Raw genomic sequence first — 18,808 nt, 5'->3', positions numbered from 1 at the left:
ACCTCCGAAACGACGGGCAAAGAATCCGGTGCAGCACGTGTAAGTGTGTTTAAAGTTTATTATGTTGCTCGTTTTTCTTTCATACATTTTCCTTTCGTAGCAGTTTTCTGATTTTCCCATTTGAATCAGCCGTTAATCGTTACATATGCTTTTGTTACACAAAATAATTCCATTGTATGATTTTTGTTCAAAAGCAAATTAAATGTAGTACTATCACTCGTAAATTTGACTAAAAAAAGAGTGAGACAGAGCACACATATCGTATTTTCATACCCGATCTACTAAGGCGAATACATCGAGAGAAAAGGCTATCGTGGGAAGGGCATTACACATGTATTTGTTACAACGACCGTAAGGCGATGCTAAATCTAACCGTATTCTAATAAAGAAGGCGAACGATTAAGATTGTATGTACAAGAATGCGCTTGTCCGACATTCTCGCCCATCAAGGCCGTGGTACAGTCGGGGGGAAAATCTGACTGTGTCGATACGACGAAGTACCGGGAAGATGTCTTGCTGGCGTTGAGGGAGTGTAAGGATGCTGGCGCTGCTGTTTCAGCTGCTGATGCTGCTGTTGCTGCTGTTTCAGCTGCTGATGCTGCTGATGCTGCTGATGTTGCTGTTGCTGCTGTTTCAGCTGCTGATACTGCTGTTGCTGCTGTTTAAGCTGTTGCTGTTTCAGTTGCTGCTGCTTCAGTTGTTGCTGTTTCAGCTGTTGCTGTTTCAGTTGCTGCTGTTGCATTCCCTGTGCCATTCTAGAGCTGCCGGCAAAGCTTAAGCTTGAGGTTGGTGTTTGCATGCTCGAAATGCCAGAATCGTCCGCGAATCCACCATCGCCCTGGCCGGTTACAGCGGGTTTGTTGCCCTCGCGGAAGAAACGTTCGTTGCTAGCTTGTGGTGTGAAAAGCTGTAATGATAACGTGGATAAATTAACGGTTTTCGAACCCTGAAATGCAACCGTCTTCTCCATTGCTACCCTCGCGTGTTGCTGCTCCGCCGGTGTAAAGCTGCCGTCCGTTACTGTTGCGGACCGGTTCGATGGGGCAGGAGTACCGAAGCTAAAGTCAGCGGATGATGATTCTGGCGATGCCGCAAACGTTACCGTTTCTGGCCGGCCTTTGTCCTGGTATCTGCGACTGGCCGGATCGCCATCACGATTCGCCAGTGCTAGTTGTGGTGACGCGCGGTTTCCTGTCAACGGCTGCAGTGGTGTGCGCCCTGCACAACCGGCGCCCTGCACAACAGTGGGACCAGAGCCGTAGCGGGGCGAAATCTGGCGCAACCCTTCCTGCAGGTTCCGTCGGTGGGTGCGAAACTTTTCATAGCGTCGTTGCGTTTCCATTATCTTCTGGCGCATGGCATTTTCCATTTCCTTCATCTGCGTTACCGCGGATCGCTGTGGGAAGGAAAGAGGACGGTTGGTTGGTTGACTGTTTTGCCAAGCCAAAGGTTCGAAATTGGCCTACTCTAAACGACCATACATACACAGCGCAGTATTCCACGTATCATATCCTCGCGCTGTTTGTGCTGGAAGATGACACTCTGGTACGCAACGCCAAAAACCTTCAGCGAACCCGGATCGTAGTACATCTTCTCCTTGCGCTCCATCTGAAAAAGGATAAAATTTCGTTAATTACTTCTTAGTATAAAGATGTCGCTTTCGACCGGTTTTCGTCCTTGCTCGCCTGGTTGTTCAGCTCGGTGAAGCGCTCCAACGGTTTTTTGCACAGCGGACACATCGTTCCACGATCTATACGAAGCGTTTGTGAAAAGAGCAAGGAAGAGAGGAAAAAAAATAAATCCACAACAAACAACTAAAGAATGTGTGTGTGTGTGCCACTGGCTCACGCTACCTACTCGTTTTGGCCATGCACAGCTTGCAAAGCACATGACGGCAGGAGAGATGGTAAAACTTTCGCTCCTTTCTCTCGAACGAATGAAAGCAAATGTTGCAGTGTATCCAGCCGTTGGTGGACATTCTGGTCACGTTGGTGTTGTTACTACCGTTTCGGTAACTAAATAACGACGCACTGTTCCCGGGCAGATGTTTGGTTCGATTGTCCTGCTTCCGTTTGACATGTTTTCCATCCAACAGGGAGCGCAAAGTTGACCTACTGCGATGTAACGTGTTTAGGGACAAAATGCTGTCAAATGTTGAAAGTTTTGATAGCTAGTATGAACATAAAAATATGCTTCAGAATTATTGTTTTCAATAGAAATTGTTAATCACAAAAAACTATTCATTCCAACGATTTTCTGCTGCATTACAGATCGCGTTACAAAGCGTTACCCACTTTCTGCCTGATGTGTAACGCACGATTGAGCGGGAAAGAAAGTTTGACAGCTTGTTTTATTTTCAAGCAAAACATCTGTTTTGAAACATTTCACGCCGACCGTTGAAGCGATGGAGTTTAAAATAATATTAAAATTGTAGAAGTTGCATTATAACCATCCGGTTTAGTTTAAGTAGTTTCGATAGTAATACAGAACAAATTGTTTGCTTAGAAGTGAGGTCAGTTTGAATGAATTGAAAGAAGCAAACAATCAATAAGCCTAGAAGGCCCGTTCAGCCCAATACGTCATAATGGGACGTCAAAGCATTTGTTTACAAGCGTCATACAACACTTAGCTTTCGACTAGTCTTCACTGCCAGCTCGTATTTCTCGCATTAAAAGGTCAGTATTCAGTGTACCGTGCCTAATAGCTTCGTGTGCTTTACTTTCCCATATAGGTGTTGTGGATATTGCCCACAAGACGAAGAGCATTGAGTGCCCGTGCCTTCAACAGCTGTGGTAAGATGCGCGACGGATCAGAACACCCGTGTCGCGTTTGTCTGGCGGAAGGTGCGCGGAACATTTTCAATACCAACACTATAGACGATGCAATGTGCACCTTCGCTTCTATCAACCACATTCGCCACAAGCTGCAGTACGTGACGCAGCTCCAGGTAAGCGCCGATACACCTCACGCAGCGTCGAACCTAACGATGACACGGTACCTGTGTGTCCCTTTTGCAGGTAAACGAGGACGATGGGCTACCGTTCTGGATCTGCGAGCTGTGCGTCGTGCAGCTGAATGTGGCCTACCACTTCAAGATGGTTGCTAGCGAATCGGACAGCGTACTGCGACGGCGCCTGAAGGACAGGGAATCACCCTCGAACGTCACTCGCGATGCATTCGCGTCGCAGCAAACGCAGTCGATCAATCCAGACCAGCCGGCCATAAAGCAGGAACCAGCGTCTGACATTGAGCTGGGTCCTGTGACAGTGTGCGAAAACGATTACGTTTCCCCACCCGAGGAAGCGAGGAATGAGCTAGTGGTTACACCTAACGAAACGGACAAAATCTCGGGCATGGTTTACGTACAGAAAAATCTGCTCAATCCAGCCGAGGATGAAGCCTACCTGAAGAACATCTTGGAAAATAAAGTCATCGCCATACCGTACGAAGTAATCAGCGACGGTGGTGCCACCAAAGATCAGCAAACGTTGAGTACGACCACCCCTACGGTCAACCAATCGCACAGTCAGGGTGAACCAGTGAAAAAGCTGGGCCAGAAAAAGCGCAATAGAAGCAGGTTGGAAAATCAGCAATCAGTATCGTCGTCGAAGAAAGTGAAACGCACACCAAAGGAAGGGACAATGAAAGGGCAGCTAACTCCCGGTACCGGCACCGAAGCTAGTTCTCAGCCGGTGGACGACAAGCACGGCGGCACACCAAACGAAAACGCGAAGCTTCCGTCAAAGGCTGCGCTGCGCCAGCGGCGGCTGCAAAAGGTGCTAGAAAGTTTGCGCATCGACATGGTGGACGACAAGCTGGTGAACCGGTACGGCTTGATGCAGAACATGCCGCAGGTTATGCCGCCGCTTGCCCTGCCAAGCAATCCCATGAAGCGGCGCAACTCCATCTGCGTATCGTCCTTTAGCCAGTGGTTGTAGCGTGAGCATATTCTTAACACGAGTACCAAATAGGTTTTAAGAGCTTTGTTTTGAAGACGCGTCATGTGTTTTTCGTTGAGTTTAGTGAGATAGAACTACCTGTTAATGTATGCAGCTACGACATGCATTCCTATACCAATTGGATGAACTTGTTCGGACGGAAGGTTACACTTAGTCTTAGACCACTCAAAAAGGTACATTCAGTACGTAGCTGTTTGCACCCGGTTCATATATGTTATCGATCGTCTTTTTTTAAACATTCTTAGATTATCACTTTCGGTTAAGCAAATGGTAGGTGTTGCGTTCTGGAACATGGTTTGTTGGTTCCTTTCCCCCTTGACGCCTCTACGCCCTACGTTGTGTTTTGTTGTGTCGTCTTCGATCGCCAAAGGAGACAAAGTAAAGAACACGTCCGGCTCGTATCGAGTTTCATGCGCTAGTGCCGCTTTATTCGCACACATACTTAATCACAAATTGTCGATCGGCAGTGCTGCCAGAAAATACATTTAACTTTTAATTCCCAACTGACAAAACAACCGCAAACAATTCAAAATGACCGTTTCATAACCCTTACATTCCAACATAGCGGCCACCTAAATTTACCAAATTTACCTCTTTCCATTACTTCACAAAATGCCTGACTTTATGATATCTAATTCACTCTCTCAAACGGAAGAAGACTAATCCTATTCGCTGGCCTCTTATACAAGCCGTTCCTAGTCCTGATACTAACGACTCTCACTACGCCATCTGGGCCAGGAAATACCTCAGCAATCCGTCCCATTGGCCAATGGTGAGGAGTCTTCCCATCCTCTTTCAACAGGACCATTTGTCCTACCTTTAGCTCTACTACTGCCTTGCCGCGTTGATGTTCGTTATGTAGTTCGCTAAAATATTCCCTACGCCAACGCGCCCAATGATTCTGTACCACTCTACGCAATTCCTCATACCGCTTCAATCTATTGATTGGTACATCACCCACGTCAGGCTCCGGTAGAGCGTTCATCGGAGCCCCGATTAGAAAATGCCCCGGCGTCAATACATCAAGTTCTTCCGGATCCTCCGACAACGGTGTAAGCGGTCTGCTGTTGAGTTGAGCTTCCACTTGTGCCAGTACCGTCGACATCTCCCCAAACGCCAGCTGCCGATCACCAACAACCTTCAGTAGGACGCGTTTTGCCGCTTTTACCGCTGCCTCCCAAAGGCCGCCAAAGTTCGGTGCATGGGGTGGGATGAAGTGCCACTTAACGCCAGCGCCAACAGCATACCTCGATATATCCTCCACCGCCGAATCGCTGTTCATCAACGTGTAGAAGTCATCGATCACCTTACTCGCTCCTTGGAAGTTGAGACCGTTATCGGAATAGACCTCGCTGGGCAAACCCCGTCTTGCCACAAACCGACGAAACGCCGCTAGAAATGCATGAGTTGATAGAGACTCCACAAGCTCGATGTGAACAGCCTTTACTGAAAAACACACAAAGATTGAAATATATGCTTTTTCAGCTGCTGCTCGGCGATGCACCGGCTTCAAGTAAATGGGTCCACAGAAATCAACCCCTACGATCGAAAATGGTCGAGCTGGCATAGCACGCGACACGGGTAGCTGTCCTGGTGGTTGTTGAACTAACGCGGGATTCATCCTGAAGCATACCAGACAGCCTCTGCAAACACTATTGACCAAAGATCGTCCTTGAATTGGCCAAAATTCTCTCCTGAGTGCGCTCAATGTTGTAGTTGGCCCACCATGAAGTGCCAATCGATGATAATATTCTGCCATTAGCCTAGTAAATCGTGACTTCTTGGGTAGCGCCAACGGAAATCTGCTACAAACTTGCATGGCTTTAGCGCGATGCAAGCGGCCACCAACTCGGAGCAAACCATCACCGTCCAAAAAAGCTCCTAATGTCTTCAGTGATGATTTGGGACGTACCGTTTGTCCAGCAGACAACTCCTTGATCTCAGCCGCAAAGTATATCCGTTGTTCTCTTTTCACCAGTCGAATTTTCGTCTCTGCTAGCTCGCTCACCAACAAAACACCTTTGTGTTTAGGATCCAGCTTTCGTTGGCAACAACGAATAAATCTCATACAATACGCAGTGATCCGCAGTAATTTGTCATAGTTGGAAAACCTATCACACCAATCATCGCTCTCGCTACTTACTGCGGCCACCAATGAGCTCTTCCTTCGTTCCAATAACTCCTCTTCGGGTTTTGCCAACACACCGCTAGCATTCTTCTTCCATTCTTCCTCTGATAGTTGTAACCACCCTGGACCATGGAACCACAGCTTCGATGCTAACAGCTCGCTCGGCATAGCTCCACGCGATACAATATCGGCAGGATTGTCAACGCCCTTCACGTGCATCCATTTGTAGCCATGCGTCAATTCCTGAATTTCGGATACCCTATTCGCTACGTACGTAGCCCAAGAATGGGATGGTGCTCGAATCCAATGCAACACGATTGTCGCATCAGTCCACATAAAGGTTTCCACGTCTGGAATTCTCAACGCTTGGCGTACCACTTTCTGCAACCTTGCTGCCAGTAATGCTCCACAAAGTTCTAACCGGGCCAAACTGACTCTTTTCAGCGGCGCAGGACGAGACTTTGCAGCAAGCAACTCAACTACCACTTCCCCGCTGCTACCAATCGTTCTAACATACACGCATGCCCCATAAGCCGCTTCAGATGCATCCGAAAAGCAATGTAGTTGAACAGCAACAGGATTATGCACAACAGCATGGCGCGAAAACTTAACCTCCTTCAGCAACCCGAGTTGTGATTGAAAAGCATACCATCGTTCTTGCATGACAGCCGGTATTTCTTCATCCCAGTCATCAGTTGCCAACCACAACGATTGCATATTTATCTTGGCCCAAGATGTCACAGGAGCCACCAGCCCCAAAGGGTCGTATATACGTGCTACCAAAGAGTAAACCTTTCTACGGGACCAGCTCTCGTTGTTCATCTGAATGTTCGAGTCTATGTACAGTTGGTCCGATTCTGGTAGCCACGCGATACCTAGAGTTTTTATTGGCTCCTCTGGAACTTCAAACATTTTAACGTTGGATGTTGCTCTGTCTTCCGCTGAAACGCTAGATAAAACATCTGGTTTGTTAGAATTCCATTTAGTTAGATGAAATCCGCCCTTTCTCAACAATAGCGTCAGCTCAGCTTGCAACATAACTGCTTCTTCTTCGCTAGAGGCACCACCAATGTAGTCATCAACATAGAAGTCCTCTAACAACGCCTGTCTCGCCAAGGGAAAGTTTTCCCCTTCATCAATTGCCAATTGCTGCAGTACTCGAATGGCCAGAAAGGAGGACGGGGCAAGTCCAAATGTGACCCGCTGCAACTCGTAGACTTCGATGGACTCAACAGATGAGCCTCGCCATAATACACGTTGAAAACGAGTGTCGTCGGGATGCACCTTGACTTGCAGATACATCTGTTTTATGTCTGCCACTAATGCCACGCTCCTCATCCGAAATTTCAGCAACAACGCCAACAAGTTCTCCTGAATCACAGGACCAGTCATTAACAAATCATTAAGAGACTTACCACCGTCGGTAGAGGCCGATCCATCAAACACAGGTCGTACCTTTGTACTGGTACCGGACGCCTTGATTACCGGATGATGCGGTAAGAAATAATGACCATGAGCTGCCTCAGAATCAGGGTTCGCAGCCACCTTGACTAAAATCCCTTTGTCGATGTAGTCGTTGATAACCGCCGTATACCTTTGTTTCAACCATGGGTCCCGATTGAAACGTCGTTCTAACTGCAAAAACCGTTTTCTCGCTATCGCACCGGACGGTCCCAATTGATTCTGTAAGTCACACTTAAATGGCAGCTTCACTATATATCTCCCTTCACTATACCGCTGATGAGTTTGCACAAAATGTGCTTCGCAATCCCTTTCTTCCTGACTATGTTGAAGCGGCTCACGTATTTCTTCAATAATCCAAAAACGCTCAATTAAATCGTCCAACCTAGTACACGTGCCACAAGTAACATAATTGCTACCTTCAGAAGCCAGCGGAACTTTCCCAGTTGCAACCCATCCAAAAACAGTACTAATAAATGTTGGGAGCGCTGGTAGCTCGAGCCTAATTTTACCACGGTTGTCCGGTTTCAAAAAAGTCGCGTAAAATTCGGAGCCCATCAATAAATCCACTTCAGCATCACTATCGAAATTAGGATCCGCGAGCACAAAATTCATCGGGAGATTCTGCCTGCTAATTTGATTTCCAGTTACCGGCCTGTAGCTAGAAATTCTCGGCAACACTAGAAACTGCATACGTTCTTGATAGTTACAACTTTTGGAACGTATGACAGTCGTTACCGACATCGTTATGTCCACTTTCGAATGTCCAACTCCCGATAATGCCGTTTTACTTTCGTACTGCGGTAACTTAAGCCGCGCAGCCAAGCCCTTTGTCATCAGGTTCACCTGAGACCCACTATCGATCAATGCTCTTGCTGACAACCATTTGTTACCACACGCACGCACACTCACTATCGCCGTTGATAATAACACAGAAGTGCACTCTCTGTTCGATGACGCGTTCACCACCACATTTTGCGTGCCACTGGTAGATGGAAGTTCTTCACGAACCGACGGACCGATCGTTTCACTTACATTTTCACCGTGTAGAAGGGAATGATGTTTACGATTGCAGATATTGCATCGCGCACGTGACCAACACTTGGCTTGAAAATGCCCTTGCCTCAAACAATTAAGGCAAAGCTTCTTAGCTTCAACCACTTCACGACGACGCGGCAACGTTAAACTCCGAAACGAGTCACAATTTTCCACCATGTGCGATCCATCACATTTTGCGCACTTTGCTTCTGCAGCCACATTAGACGCAACACGACGTTCACTTGTAGATTTGCCCGCCGCCATTGGCCTATCCACTGCAAACGCGTCCATTATGCGCGTCTGTGTGCGCAAAAAGTTTAACAAATCCGTCACCGTTTTTTGCTCACTTTCTTCAACGTGCCTTTCCCACTTTTGTTGGGTGCTTTCATCCAACTTTGAAATGATTATCTGAATAATCAAACATCCCCACTGTTCGGTCACTTCACCTAACTGCTTTAGAATTTGTAAGTTCCTTTCGAAACAATCGATAAGCCCATGAATACCCACCGTGTTCATGACTTTCATCCGTGGCCATTGTAGCATCGCGTTAACATGACGCTTTTTCAAAATATATTCGTTAGAATATCGCTTTTTCAAAGCATCCCAAGCCACATCATAATTCGCATTACAGGCTTGCAAGGTATCCACCACCTTCAGCGCTTCACCTTTCAGAGAACCCTTCAAATAAAGCATCTTTTCAACCTGCGACAATTTCTCGTTCTCATGAACAGTAACAACAAACATGTCGTGATACGGGAGCCATTCGTCATATTTTCCGGAAAATTGAGGAAGCGTCAACTGAGGCAAACGAACACTATTATAATCATCGCACACGCGTTCCTGTTTCACACTCGGTATCTCCGCTCCAGCCCGCAGCTTTCCCAATAATTTTCCTTTCAATAGCATGACTTTGTCTTCAATCTCACCATAAAGCACATCGTTATCTTCACTGTAATCTTTTGCGCCAATATTTCGAGCCAAAGCCTGAAACTCCCTCCAACGCTCGTTCAATAGATCGAGACGAGGCGTCAATTCTGGGAAATCACTCTCTTTGTACTGCGCCAAAAACGTGTCGATTCTTGTCAACGATTGCACGACTCGGTCGCGCTCGCGCTTTAGGATAATCATATCCAGTTCTTCTGCTTGTGTGTGTTGCATTGTATTGTTCGAACCCGATGCGTCAGAGAAACCGGCAAAATCTTCACTAACCGACATTTCTAATACGCGACACAAAATGCATACACACGCAAAGAACACCCACTAGCACAATGATTTCTCACGCTTTCGCGATTTTTTCTTATTCAGAAATCCACCAACGCTCGATACGGAACTTTCAGATTTCACACGCGTTACGCGATTTTTGCCAAAAGAAATCACACAAAGTTCTTCACTTTAACCAGTCAAACCAAACCGCAAATATTAGACCATCCTGGTCACGGCACCAATGTTGCGTTCTGGAACATGGTTTGTTGGTTCCTTTCCCCCTTGACGCCTCTACGCCCTACGTTGTGTTTTGTTGTGTCGTCTTCGATCGCCAAAGGAGACAAAGTAAAGAACACGTCCGGCTCGTATCGAGTTTCATGCGCTAGTGCCGCTTTATTCGCACACATACTTAATCACAAATTGTCGATCGGCAGTGCTGCCAGAAAATACATTTAACTTTTAATTCCCAACTGACAAAACAACCGCAAACAATTCAAAATGACCGTTTCATAACCCTTACATTCCAACAGTAGGATTTCGAAAGCGTCGCAGATAGCCCTGCAATCGATTAGAAATCTCCACAAACTGATCTGCACATTTAGTTACATTTTTTGCCGTTCCCTTGACAGCAGACTTTTGGGAGCAGAGCAACGTAGCAGCCATGACCATGATAGGGCTGGAGATGAACATTTTTAAGCACGGACAAAGGGACACCACGAACAGTGTGTCGAACTGCCGAAATAAAAGGCTTACACGACTGGAAGAAAACCAAAACGATTGCCATAGTGTTTATGTGAAAGAAACTATAAACGGGAGGAAGCTCGCGAAAGAATAGATAGCGAAAGATTGTATAGCACGCCTAGTGATAAGCCAAGCCGCACTTACTTTCACCTGGTGCACTACTCCACCGCTGGAATGTCCGGTGTTTGGCAGCACCCCGGGTAGTAAAAGCCGCCTATTATCTGTGCCATCGATATGGCACGGACTTTGGCACTGTGCGTGGCAGATAAGCGGAAGGTGTTGCCTTCGGATACCAGATGCTCTTTGTGAGTAGTGCTTTTAGTACTCCCGGAACCCCAACACATTCGCTACTCGCAATAGCGCAGTGCGTTGCTGCAATGTGCAAACGCTCAAACCACTCTCACACGTGAGCGGGGGGGCCCATTCGTGAGACGCGGTTATGATATTAATTATTCACCGTGTACTGTTTATTGGTAGTTATTGGTAATAACACACGTGTTTGCAGTGTGAGAAGTCGACAGGGTTTTTGTTTTGGTATACAGGCTCCCGGGGGGGCTTTTCCGAAACAAAAAAAACGCGCACACCCCCTTCCTTTCGATGCAGTTTGCGATTCTCGATCGGATTGCAATGCATTCCTTCAATCTGTGAGTCGAACGTTTGAGCAAAACGTTACAGATATGACGCATGCATGCCGACGTTCCAAAAACGGTTTCGAGGTGCGTGCCGTCGTTTGGCAGCTGATTAGAATAGCGCTAGAAATGATGGAACGGACGCTGAAACACACACACACACACGCACAACAACCTGTTGCTTCACCCGCGAATACCCCGAAAACAACCGATCGTTCCGTGCGGGGAATCACACACGCTGAACATCGCCGCCGCCCGCTGTTTGGAGGGGGGGAGGGTTGCTACGAACGTGATATCTTGGACCACGGTCGGTGGAGGGAGTTGAAGTTGAAGTGTGCTGGAGGATGGGCCGCATGGAAGTGTACCCCCACCGCCGCAGCGGATAGTGGAGCTGTGCCTTGTATGTGTGTGTATGATTGTGGTCTGTCGCTTTGTTTCCAGTGTTGCGTTGGTAACGAAGTTGCTAGGGTTGAACAAAAAAGCCAACTTTTTTTAAAAGTGTTCAGCTTTTCTTTTGCCAACCCCCTTTCGGGTTGGGAGCGGGACAGGGTAGAAGATGCTAAGGGGTCGAGAATGCACTGAACAGCGAATGGTGATGGTGGTGGCGGGTAGTGTTGGTGGTTTATCGCGCTCCAAACACACATACATCGACCATTGAGTGCGCTCTCGCGCGCGCGCCTGTTGTCTCTCAGCTTCACCAACCAGTGTACTAATGTGAGCCTTCCGGAGCGGATGCGCCGCACGGTGGTACGGTAAAGGTGCTATTGCGTTTCTCCAGAACCGCGTCAGCTGTCGTCAGCAAGGTGCAAGAACACGACAACACCGCAAACCCACTCCCAGCCCCACAAGTGATTGTGTTTGGTGCCTGTCGTGTATCGGCATTTTGTTAGCAAACAAAGCAGAGGCCGCCGCAGAGTGATTGTGATCATTTGCCGCCGAACGCAACCCGTCCAAAAGTGCAATTAGAAGAGGGCCCCATAGTGTGTGTGTGTGTGTTTCATGTTTGTTGTTTGACGGTGTTTGATTAGTGCGTGTATTTCTCCAGTGATACACGGTGCACAATCTCGCTCTGTCTACCGATACGGTGTACGGTTTTTAGAAAAGCTGGGCCAACTGAGATTGTACCGGCACTGGTTGCCTTCTTGCAAGACAGGAAAACAAAACGGAGCTCCGTTTTTTCCCTGCCTGCGGCAAAACCGCGCTGACCTTGAAAGTGACGTCGAAGCAGAAGGGCGAAGCAGTTACAGGCCCGGATGCAGTTACGTTTGTTTTGTTTTTGCACGTCCCACCTGAGGTGGCAACCTGTTGCCGACCGTGTGTTGTAGTCTTGCGCGCGCGCGTGTGTGTGGGTGTGTTTGAGTTCCAGTGAAAAAACTAATGCGCTTTAAGGAAGATAACAAACGCATTTGTGGGTTCAATATATCTTATCTCAAGTGCGCGAGTTGTACACAGTTAGTGCATTGCCCGTTCTAATTCTAGGTATTCTCTGAGCCCGCTTCGAACAGAACTGCATACAAACCTATACTAAACCCAGTGTTTGTGCTAGTGTGTGTGTGTGTTTGTATTACGGATTTGTTGTTATTATTGTGTGGTGTGTATGTAGTGTAAATCGCTTGCAAAACCAGTGCGCGAAAGCCAGAGCAACATGTCGACGCTGCTGAATTTGGACAGCTATCGGCATGAGCTGTACGGTAAGTGATGTGTTTTAGTAATAGCAGTGGTAGTGTAGTAGTACTAGTACTAGGAGGAAGAGCCCAGCAAACCGTAGCAGCAGTTGCGCGCCGGTCGCAGTCGGCATTGGAAATCGGTCGGCCGCTCCATTCGCTCCCAAACGGTCGTGCTTTTGTGAGTGTGTGTGTGTGTGTTTGATTGCTGGGTATGTGATTGGAGGGGGGGGTTTGCAAACGAAAGCCCATCAATGGCGCAGCCCCCGCACTTGATGGTCACTGCGCACTGCTCTTTGTTCTTGTGCCGGGAGCTTTTGTTTTGCACACATCCCAAAACACATCAAACGTGTGATGAATCAACAGTGTGTCATGCGCGAGATCGCCCAACCAGCGTGACGTGTCAGCGATGTCAACTGCGACCACGGCTCGAGCACGATCGGCTCGTAAGAAACTTCCTCCTCATTTTATGATCGCTCACAATGCACTCTCCGCATACGAAAAGCAGCAGCGCGTTCTCGTACTCTCGGCTTGGAGTTCGGGTTAATGGGGGAGGGGGCACATTCTCATTATGTATGCGACACGCGCGTATCAAAAGCACGTCCACCAGCCGTTTGCTTTGTATTTTTGCGTGGCTCTGTTACTCTTTGCGCGCGCGTGTTTGTGTGTGTGCGTCCAATCGGTGACGGGGCGGGGAATAAACCGGTACGCGCGTTCGATCAGTGGGAAAGCCCCAACGCGTGTTAGCGATGATGATCAGGGGGGAGGGGGGACGGCATCTGCACGGCGCCGGGTCACGGCTCCATGCTGCTCCGCGATCCGCGGGATCTTGTTTTGGTATTGCTGGGGAATTCCCAACTGTTTTTAACCCTTCGCGCCTTCGCGCCCAGCCTCTCAGCGATCCCCCCCCCACCCCGCTCGGGTGAACGAGTTAGAGCAATCGCTTCGATGACTCTGACGAACGACGATGATGATTCGTCAGCGATATATAGCATATGACATAGTGGGCTGGTTGGAGCAGATAAGATTGGTCATAATTGAGGAGGATTACTTGGAGGAATTTCAATTAACTGGGTATTATTAGTTGCAAGATCTCTGGATCGTTCGTCTGGATCTTTAACTTGTATGTTGGGACTCTGGCTATACTTGAGGTGATAGTTAAAATGGCCATGTCCTGGGGTTGACCATTCTCTTGATACAGTTTTCAACTCGTACGACTTAACAGCATGTCCGTCATGGACTCAAGCCCCCGATGGACCATGCCTCCCCCAGACGCAGAACTGACTATCCTGCTGTAGACAGTACGAGCATAAGTAATCAGTAAGTCACTGAAAGCCAAGGCCCACTAGTAGTACAGGCAGGCCTTGACCAACAACGGTTGTTGTGCTAAAAGAAAAAGAAAAATAGCGCTAATAAAATTTCTCTTTCAAGTTAGGCACGACTTTCTTTTAAGGTTCTTTTGGCCTTGCTAAGAATGTGCATTGTCTGCTCGGTGTCCAGGCAACAATGAAGATGGCTTCCCAATCTCTATGACTTTAAGTCGTCCCAAACACAGTCTTTGCATAGGTTAAAAAAGATGCCCCTAACAAGCACATTGAGGATCTCAGATACAGATAATTGCACTTTATAAGCAAGTTCACTAGATAATTTGTCTATCTCACTGTTGTGAAGGGGAAAGAGTTGAGACAGCATCATCATCATTATAGAGTTGAGAAGATTTAATTAGTTATTCACTGCATTAGAAATGATACTAGACGTTGAAATGATCGCTTATTTTTGACGAATATTGTATGTACATAGTCAAAATCTTTGTACTCTACTGCAAGAATAACTTGCTACTTATGCTGCTCGATTATTTTGTAGAATTCTTCTTCTAAATGTTAATGGAGGCTATTATTTCAAGTTAGATATATGCATCTTTAAAGAAAGACTCTCCATGTCTTTAAGATCTTGCTTGAGTAGCACCAGTTTACTTTATTTCGCAACTATACAAAGACCCGATCAATTTGAACCTCTTATAAATTTCACACGAATCTTGCCTTGTCTGAATTCTGGAATTTATAAGCTTTGAGAGATTTGATAGGAGCTAATGCATCCTCTTGAACGTTTCCTGTTTATGAAGTCGGCTGATGATACGTGATTCGTGTGTGTTTGACGTCAAAGGGTAACTCACGTGCCCTCCTGGGTTAGGAATGCCCTCTTTTCTTCTTCCCGTGTGTGTACAGCCCTTATCCAGAAAGGAATCGATCCACGATCTTTGTGGGAATGGACACTTCTACCACCGGGGCCAATCCTTATGCTATAGAGCTTAAACCCAGCAATCATAAAACAAAACTGTCCGCTTATTTAAATCGCCAACATCCATAGTGACAATTTCCTATCGATTGGGGTGGGTTTTACGCACGCTTACCGGCTTGGCCACTGTTTGTAGAATGGTCACAAATCGGTGACGATCGTAAACCCGCGAACAAGGTGAAGAAGCAGTATAAAAGCGAGAATGTCGTCATCGTTTCTGCTGCTGCTGCTGCTGCTGAGTGGTTGTTAATTTATACCCCCCCCCCCCCCCCCCCCCCCTTCTCGTCCTGGTCTGAAGACACTGCGCACTCCTTTGACGTTAAGTCGAAGATGCGGCACAGCGTGTGTTGTTGTGGCTCGGCCATCGTACGAAGCGGTTGTGGCGATCTGTACACCATTTGTTTACCCCGGTCCCCTTTTGTTTCGGTGCAGTTTTGGAGCCGGCATTTTAGGCGCGAAAGGTAATTTTGTGAGATGAGTATGACGTTTTGTAATTACGAAGTTGCATTACGATTGGTGGTTACAAATGAGCACAGTGCGGCGAGCAGGAGAATAGTTAACTGAAAGTTGTCATAACATTAAAGTGTTTAATGTTATCACTTTCTTATCGCCGCTGCATAGTCTTTTACTTTTTACGTACGGTACGTGTGAGCATTATTGTTTGTTTTCGCTTTTTTTAGTTGTTGTTGTTGGGAGTATTCGCTAGAGCAAACCACGTGCTCAGCAGAATGGACGGTGGGGAAAATCCGGCCCCAGTTGACTCACGCGCGATGAATTTAATGAAGGTGCTAATAGGAAATGATTGAAGCATTATTAATTTGCCATTCCATTGCACTTGGTGGCTGGTTGTGGAAACTTTAAAGATTAATTCAGCTGCAAAAAAAAAACTGGTTTGAAAGGGAACGGGAAAGATAAGATGAACGATTTTCTCACGTGTTTGTTTTGTGATGTAAGTTTTTTAAATTATTTCAAAGCATTTCAAAGAATCAAAGAAAAAATAATTCCGAATTATTTTTTTTCTTTAATTTAGTTTATATTTATTTAGTAGTTGGTAATGTTTTACAGTATATTCCATTTTAGTAAATAAGCCCAAAAATAATACAAGATTTTTTTTTTTAACTGCAGCGACCAAAACATTCCATTCATTAGCATAAACAGTATAGAGACAGAACAAATTATGGTCCCAAGTCCTTGCTTGCGTCACTGGACAGAGTTTTGGAGAAAGAAAGTATCGGCGAATGACGCCAGATTGAGTTTTATTCCGTTTCGATGGCATCCAGCTCCAGCAGCAATCACACGCGACGCTGCCCGATCTGCGTCATTCCGGTGAAACCTATGGAAAATAACAACACCCACCCACTGTGCCCGATGTTTCTGGTGGTCCCACCGGTATACGAAACATTTTGGTTAAATTTGAAACCCCAAACCGCCGGTGTGTTGATTGAGAATGAGAGAATGAGGACGAACCAATAATTCACCAAAACAAAGCAACTGCGCCTGAAAGTGCTAATTTACTGCTAGCGCGAACGATTACACTGGGTGAAGGTCGCACAAGGCTATCGGCAGGTCTTCAACTCGTTTTACACTGATAAAGTCCGCCAGCTTCACCGCGTAACTGCTCGCCCATCAAGTGCACAGTATTATGGATGCATAAGAGGACTGGTGATGCTGCGTACGCCGTTCCGTGTTCGACGCACTTTTCTTCCCTTGATCATCGCGTGATCAACGTCGACGCTGGCAGGATCCGTTCGAATGACGTTAATTCCGAACGGACGCTCGATTTGAGTCCTCACGTTTGGATATTGGAGCGTTTCGATCATTAGCGGCAACCCGTTCCGTTCTTGACGTCATACGCGGCAGGATTAAGTAGCTTACCATGTACCAAAAGTACCATGTTTGGATGAGTTGGAGTTAAACTTCAGTTAGGCATCTTAGGCGTCTATCGCTTCGAAAGCTTTCGCGGGATGACACCGTGACTCATCGCGGGGCACAGCTGTGGTACAGTACCGTTCCTAAATTTAGAACGTCCTCTAGACGGCTGTATGCTATTTTACTGTATTTACTTTCTTCGTGTGAGCTATTTTGAGGCTCCTTCCAGACTTTATTTGTGGAATCCCGGTTACGTCACAAAAACAGAGGGGGGGGGGGGGGGGGGGTTGCTAAAATTGGAGCATTGGGCGCAGCAGGATCACTCACAGTGACGTCCAGTGTAATCCGCGGGCTTGTACACACGGCCCTGATGACGTTCATGTGGAGCACAAAAAATAGCATTAAAAGCCATGCCCGAACAACGGGGGCACGTACTGTACGAATGTCGGGAAAGGCGAATGTTATCGCGACTATTATTGACTTACATACTTGTTCGCGCAAGCGGGCACCCCGATATCAGTTCAGGCATAGGCATGAATGAATTGGAAGTGAGATCCGGCTGGGTAGAGGTAAAAAAAGAAGGGAAGAATAAGGGGGGGGGGGGGTGCCTTATCAGTAAGATATCAGGTCGCAAATCGATTGCGGGTCCCTTATCTGTTTCCTCTTCTGTTGACAAGAAGCCGCACTGTTTGCTGAAGGGATCAGAAGCTACGGCCAGTTATTGTTGGGTTCGGTTTGAGAACTCTACTCTGTCTCTCCCTCTCTCTGTCTCTCGGGATTCATTCAATATATCCCTAACAGCACTTCCCGTTCTCCTCACTGCTTCGACCCGTCCCGCTCGAGCGTACGAACAGCTCCAGCGCTTGATCGCGTGCGGCCCCCGCGAGAGCTGCGAGTCTCTCAGAGTCGCGCGCCGGCGATCATTCAGTTGCGTGTCGGCACCGATACGGTTAGGATGCAGCAGCACTAGCACTAGCACGTTGAGCGAGCAGTATTATGTCGCTAGAGCACTGGTCGGTCGCGCTGGATGTACTGCTGCAACAGCTTCAACAGCAGCCGCCACACCATTTGCTGGACAACGCTCCCCCCTACCATTTGCAAACAGGTACAGCGGTACGGGCCTTCTTTGCGAGCCTGGAGGGGAGGGTAGCTCGTGGGTTTTGCCAAGCTGCAAGTAAGAGTGGAGGTGGGCCCACAGAGGTGTGCTGGTGTCGCGCTTCCCAAACCGCGTGCGACAAAAGCCGGATCGTGATTCACTGGGTTTCTGGTGCACGACGACCTTCTTTTTTTTTTGAAAACCAACCGTTTCCAATTTTCCCGCCTATTTCTTCTTTTTCCAGAGCAACAACAGCTGCTGGGCACGTCCCCGATCCAGTACACCGTCCTGTCGATGGACACACCGTCGCCGTCGTCGTCGTCGGCAGCAGCAGCAGTGGTCAGTGTTGGAGAGTTTACGCTCGGCCCGGGTCGCACCTATGCCAGTGCGCTTTCGCCATCGTCATCGTCCGCATCGCCATCGTCACCGTCGTCGGTCGCATCGCCCAACAGCCGGGCCAGCAACATGTCCCCGGAGTCCAGTGCCAGCGATCAGAGTGCTGCCTATACGCTGCAAAACCTGAACCTTTCCAGTAGCGCCGGCACGATGAACTATCCTGGCATGGGTTATCAGCAGCAGCAGCAGCAACAGCAGCAACAACAACATCAACATCAACAACTTCAACAGCAGCAGCATCACTATTACACACCGCAGCTGCTGAATCTCGACCAGGAGCAACTGCAAACGCAAACCTTCACCTACGTCACATCGTCGAACGAAGGTAA

General features: G+C 47.6%; 3 protein-coding genes across 12 annotated transcripts in view; 2 read left to right on the top strand and 1 right to left on the bottom strand.

Annotated features, from left to right (window-relative positions):
* Positions 1-40: 40 nt before the first annotated feature.
* Positions 41-2,297, bottom strand: LOC3290227 (histone-lysine N-methyltransferase 2D). 2 transcript variants are annotated; one of them, XM_565451.3, is made up of 5 exons: positions 1,858-2,294; positions 1,686-1,750; positions 1,486-1,608; positions 977-1,396; positions 41-907 (listed from the first exon to the last, which is right to left on the bottom strand). In XM_565451.3, the coding sequence occupies exons 1-5, from the start codon at positions 1,976-1,978 to the stop codon at positions 446-448; spliced, it is 1,191 nt and encodes a 396-aa protein (XP_565451.3). In that variant the 5' UTR covers positions 1,979-2,294; the 3' UTR covers positions 41-445. The 2 variants fall into 2 exon arrangements, with proteins under 2 accessions (XP_565451.3, XP_061499670.1); XM_061643686.1 differs by having other exon boundaries at positions 41-1,396; positions 1,858-2,297.
* Positions 2,298-2,588: 291 nt separating this feature from the next.
* Positions 2,589-10,563, top strand: LOC4576385 (uncharacterized). Of its 2 annotated transcripts, XR_009764747.1 has the most exons (3): positions 2,589-2,947; positions 3,018-4,233; positions 10,323-10,563. XR_009764747.1 is itself a non-coding variant. In XM_001237164.3 (2 exons), the coding sequence occupies exons 1-2, from the start codon at positions 2,798-2,800 to the stop codon at positions 3,936-3,938; spliced, it is 1,071 nt and encodes a 356-aa protein (XP_001237165.3). In that variant the 5' UTR covers positions 2,589-2,797; the 3' UTR covers positions 3,939-10,271. The 2 variants fall into 2 exon arrangements, 1 of the variants encoding a protein (XP_001237165.3); XM_001237164.3 differs by lacking the exon at positions 10,323-10,563 and having other exon boundaries at positions 3,018-10,271.
* A 1,207-nt stretch (positions 10,564-11,770) lies between these two features.
* The window catches only part of LOC1270310 (nuclear factor NF-kappa-B p110 subunit), a 14,704-nt gene continuing 7,666 nt past the window's right edge, over positions 11,771-18,808 (top strand). The window contains exons 1-3 of one of the 8 annotated variants that reach the window (XM_061643682.1): positions 11,771-11,917; positions 12,639-12,850; positions 18,328-18,804. In XM_061643682.1, the coding sequence (XP_061499666.1) occupies positions 12,805-12,850; positions 18,328-18,804 (523 nt within the window). In that variant the 5' untranslated portion in view covers positions 11,771-11,917; positions 12,639-12,804. Of the gene's footprint in view, positions 11,963-12,615; positions 12,851-12,936; positions 13,270-17,630; positions 18,174-18,327; positions 18,805-18,808 lie in introns of those variants that run through there. The other 7 variants (XM_308995.5, XM_061643681.1, XM_061643683.1 and 4 more) reach the window with 7 other exon arrangements.

Source organism: Anopheles gambiae, chromosome 2, assembly GCF_943734735.2.
Source record: "Anopheles gambiae chromosome 2, idAnoGambNW_F1_1, whole genome shotgun sequence".
Classification (NCBI taxonomy): Eukaryota; Metazoa; Arthropoda; class Insecta; order Diptera; family Culicidae; genus Anopheles; species Anopheles gambiae.
Note: the sequence above shows the minus strand (reverse complement) of the source record. Positions and strands in the feature narration are given on the sequence as shown.

Coding starts and splice junctions, on each gene's coding strand:
- LOC3290227 (XM_061643686.1), bottom strand. CDS start 1,978: ATGTCCACCAACGGCTGGATACACTGCAACATTTGCTTTCATTCGTTC. Junction 1,609..1,685: donor TCACCGAGCTGAACAACCAG/GCGAGCAAGGAC, acceptor ATCCTTTTTCAG/ATGGAGCGCAAGGAGAAGAT. Junction 1,397..1,485: donor TACGTGGAATACTGCGCTGT/GTATGTATGGTC, acceptor TCCTTCCCACAG/CGATCCGCGGTAACGCAGAT.
- LOC4576385 (XM_001237164.3), top strand. CDS start 2,798: ATGCGCGACGGATCAGAACACCCGTGTCGCGTTTGTCTGGCGGAAGGT. Junction 2,948..3,017: donor AGTACGTGACGCAGCTCCAG/GTAAGCGCCGAT, acceptor TCCCTTTTGCAG/GTAAACGAGGACGATGGGCT.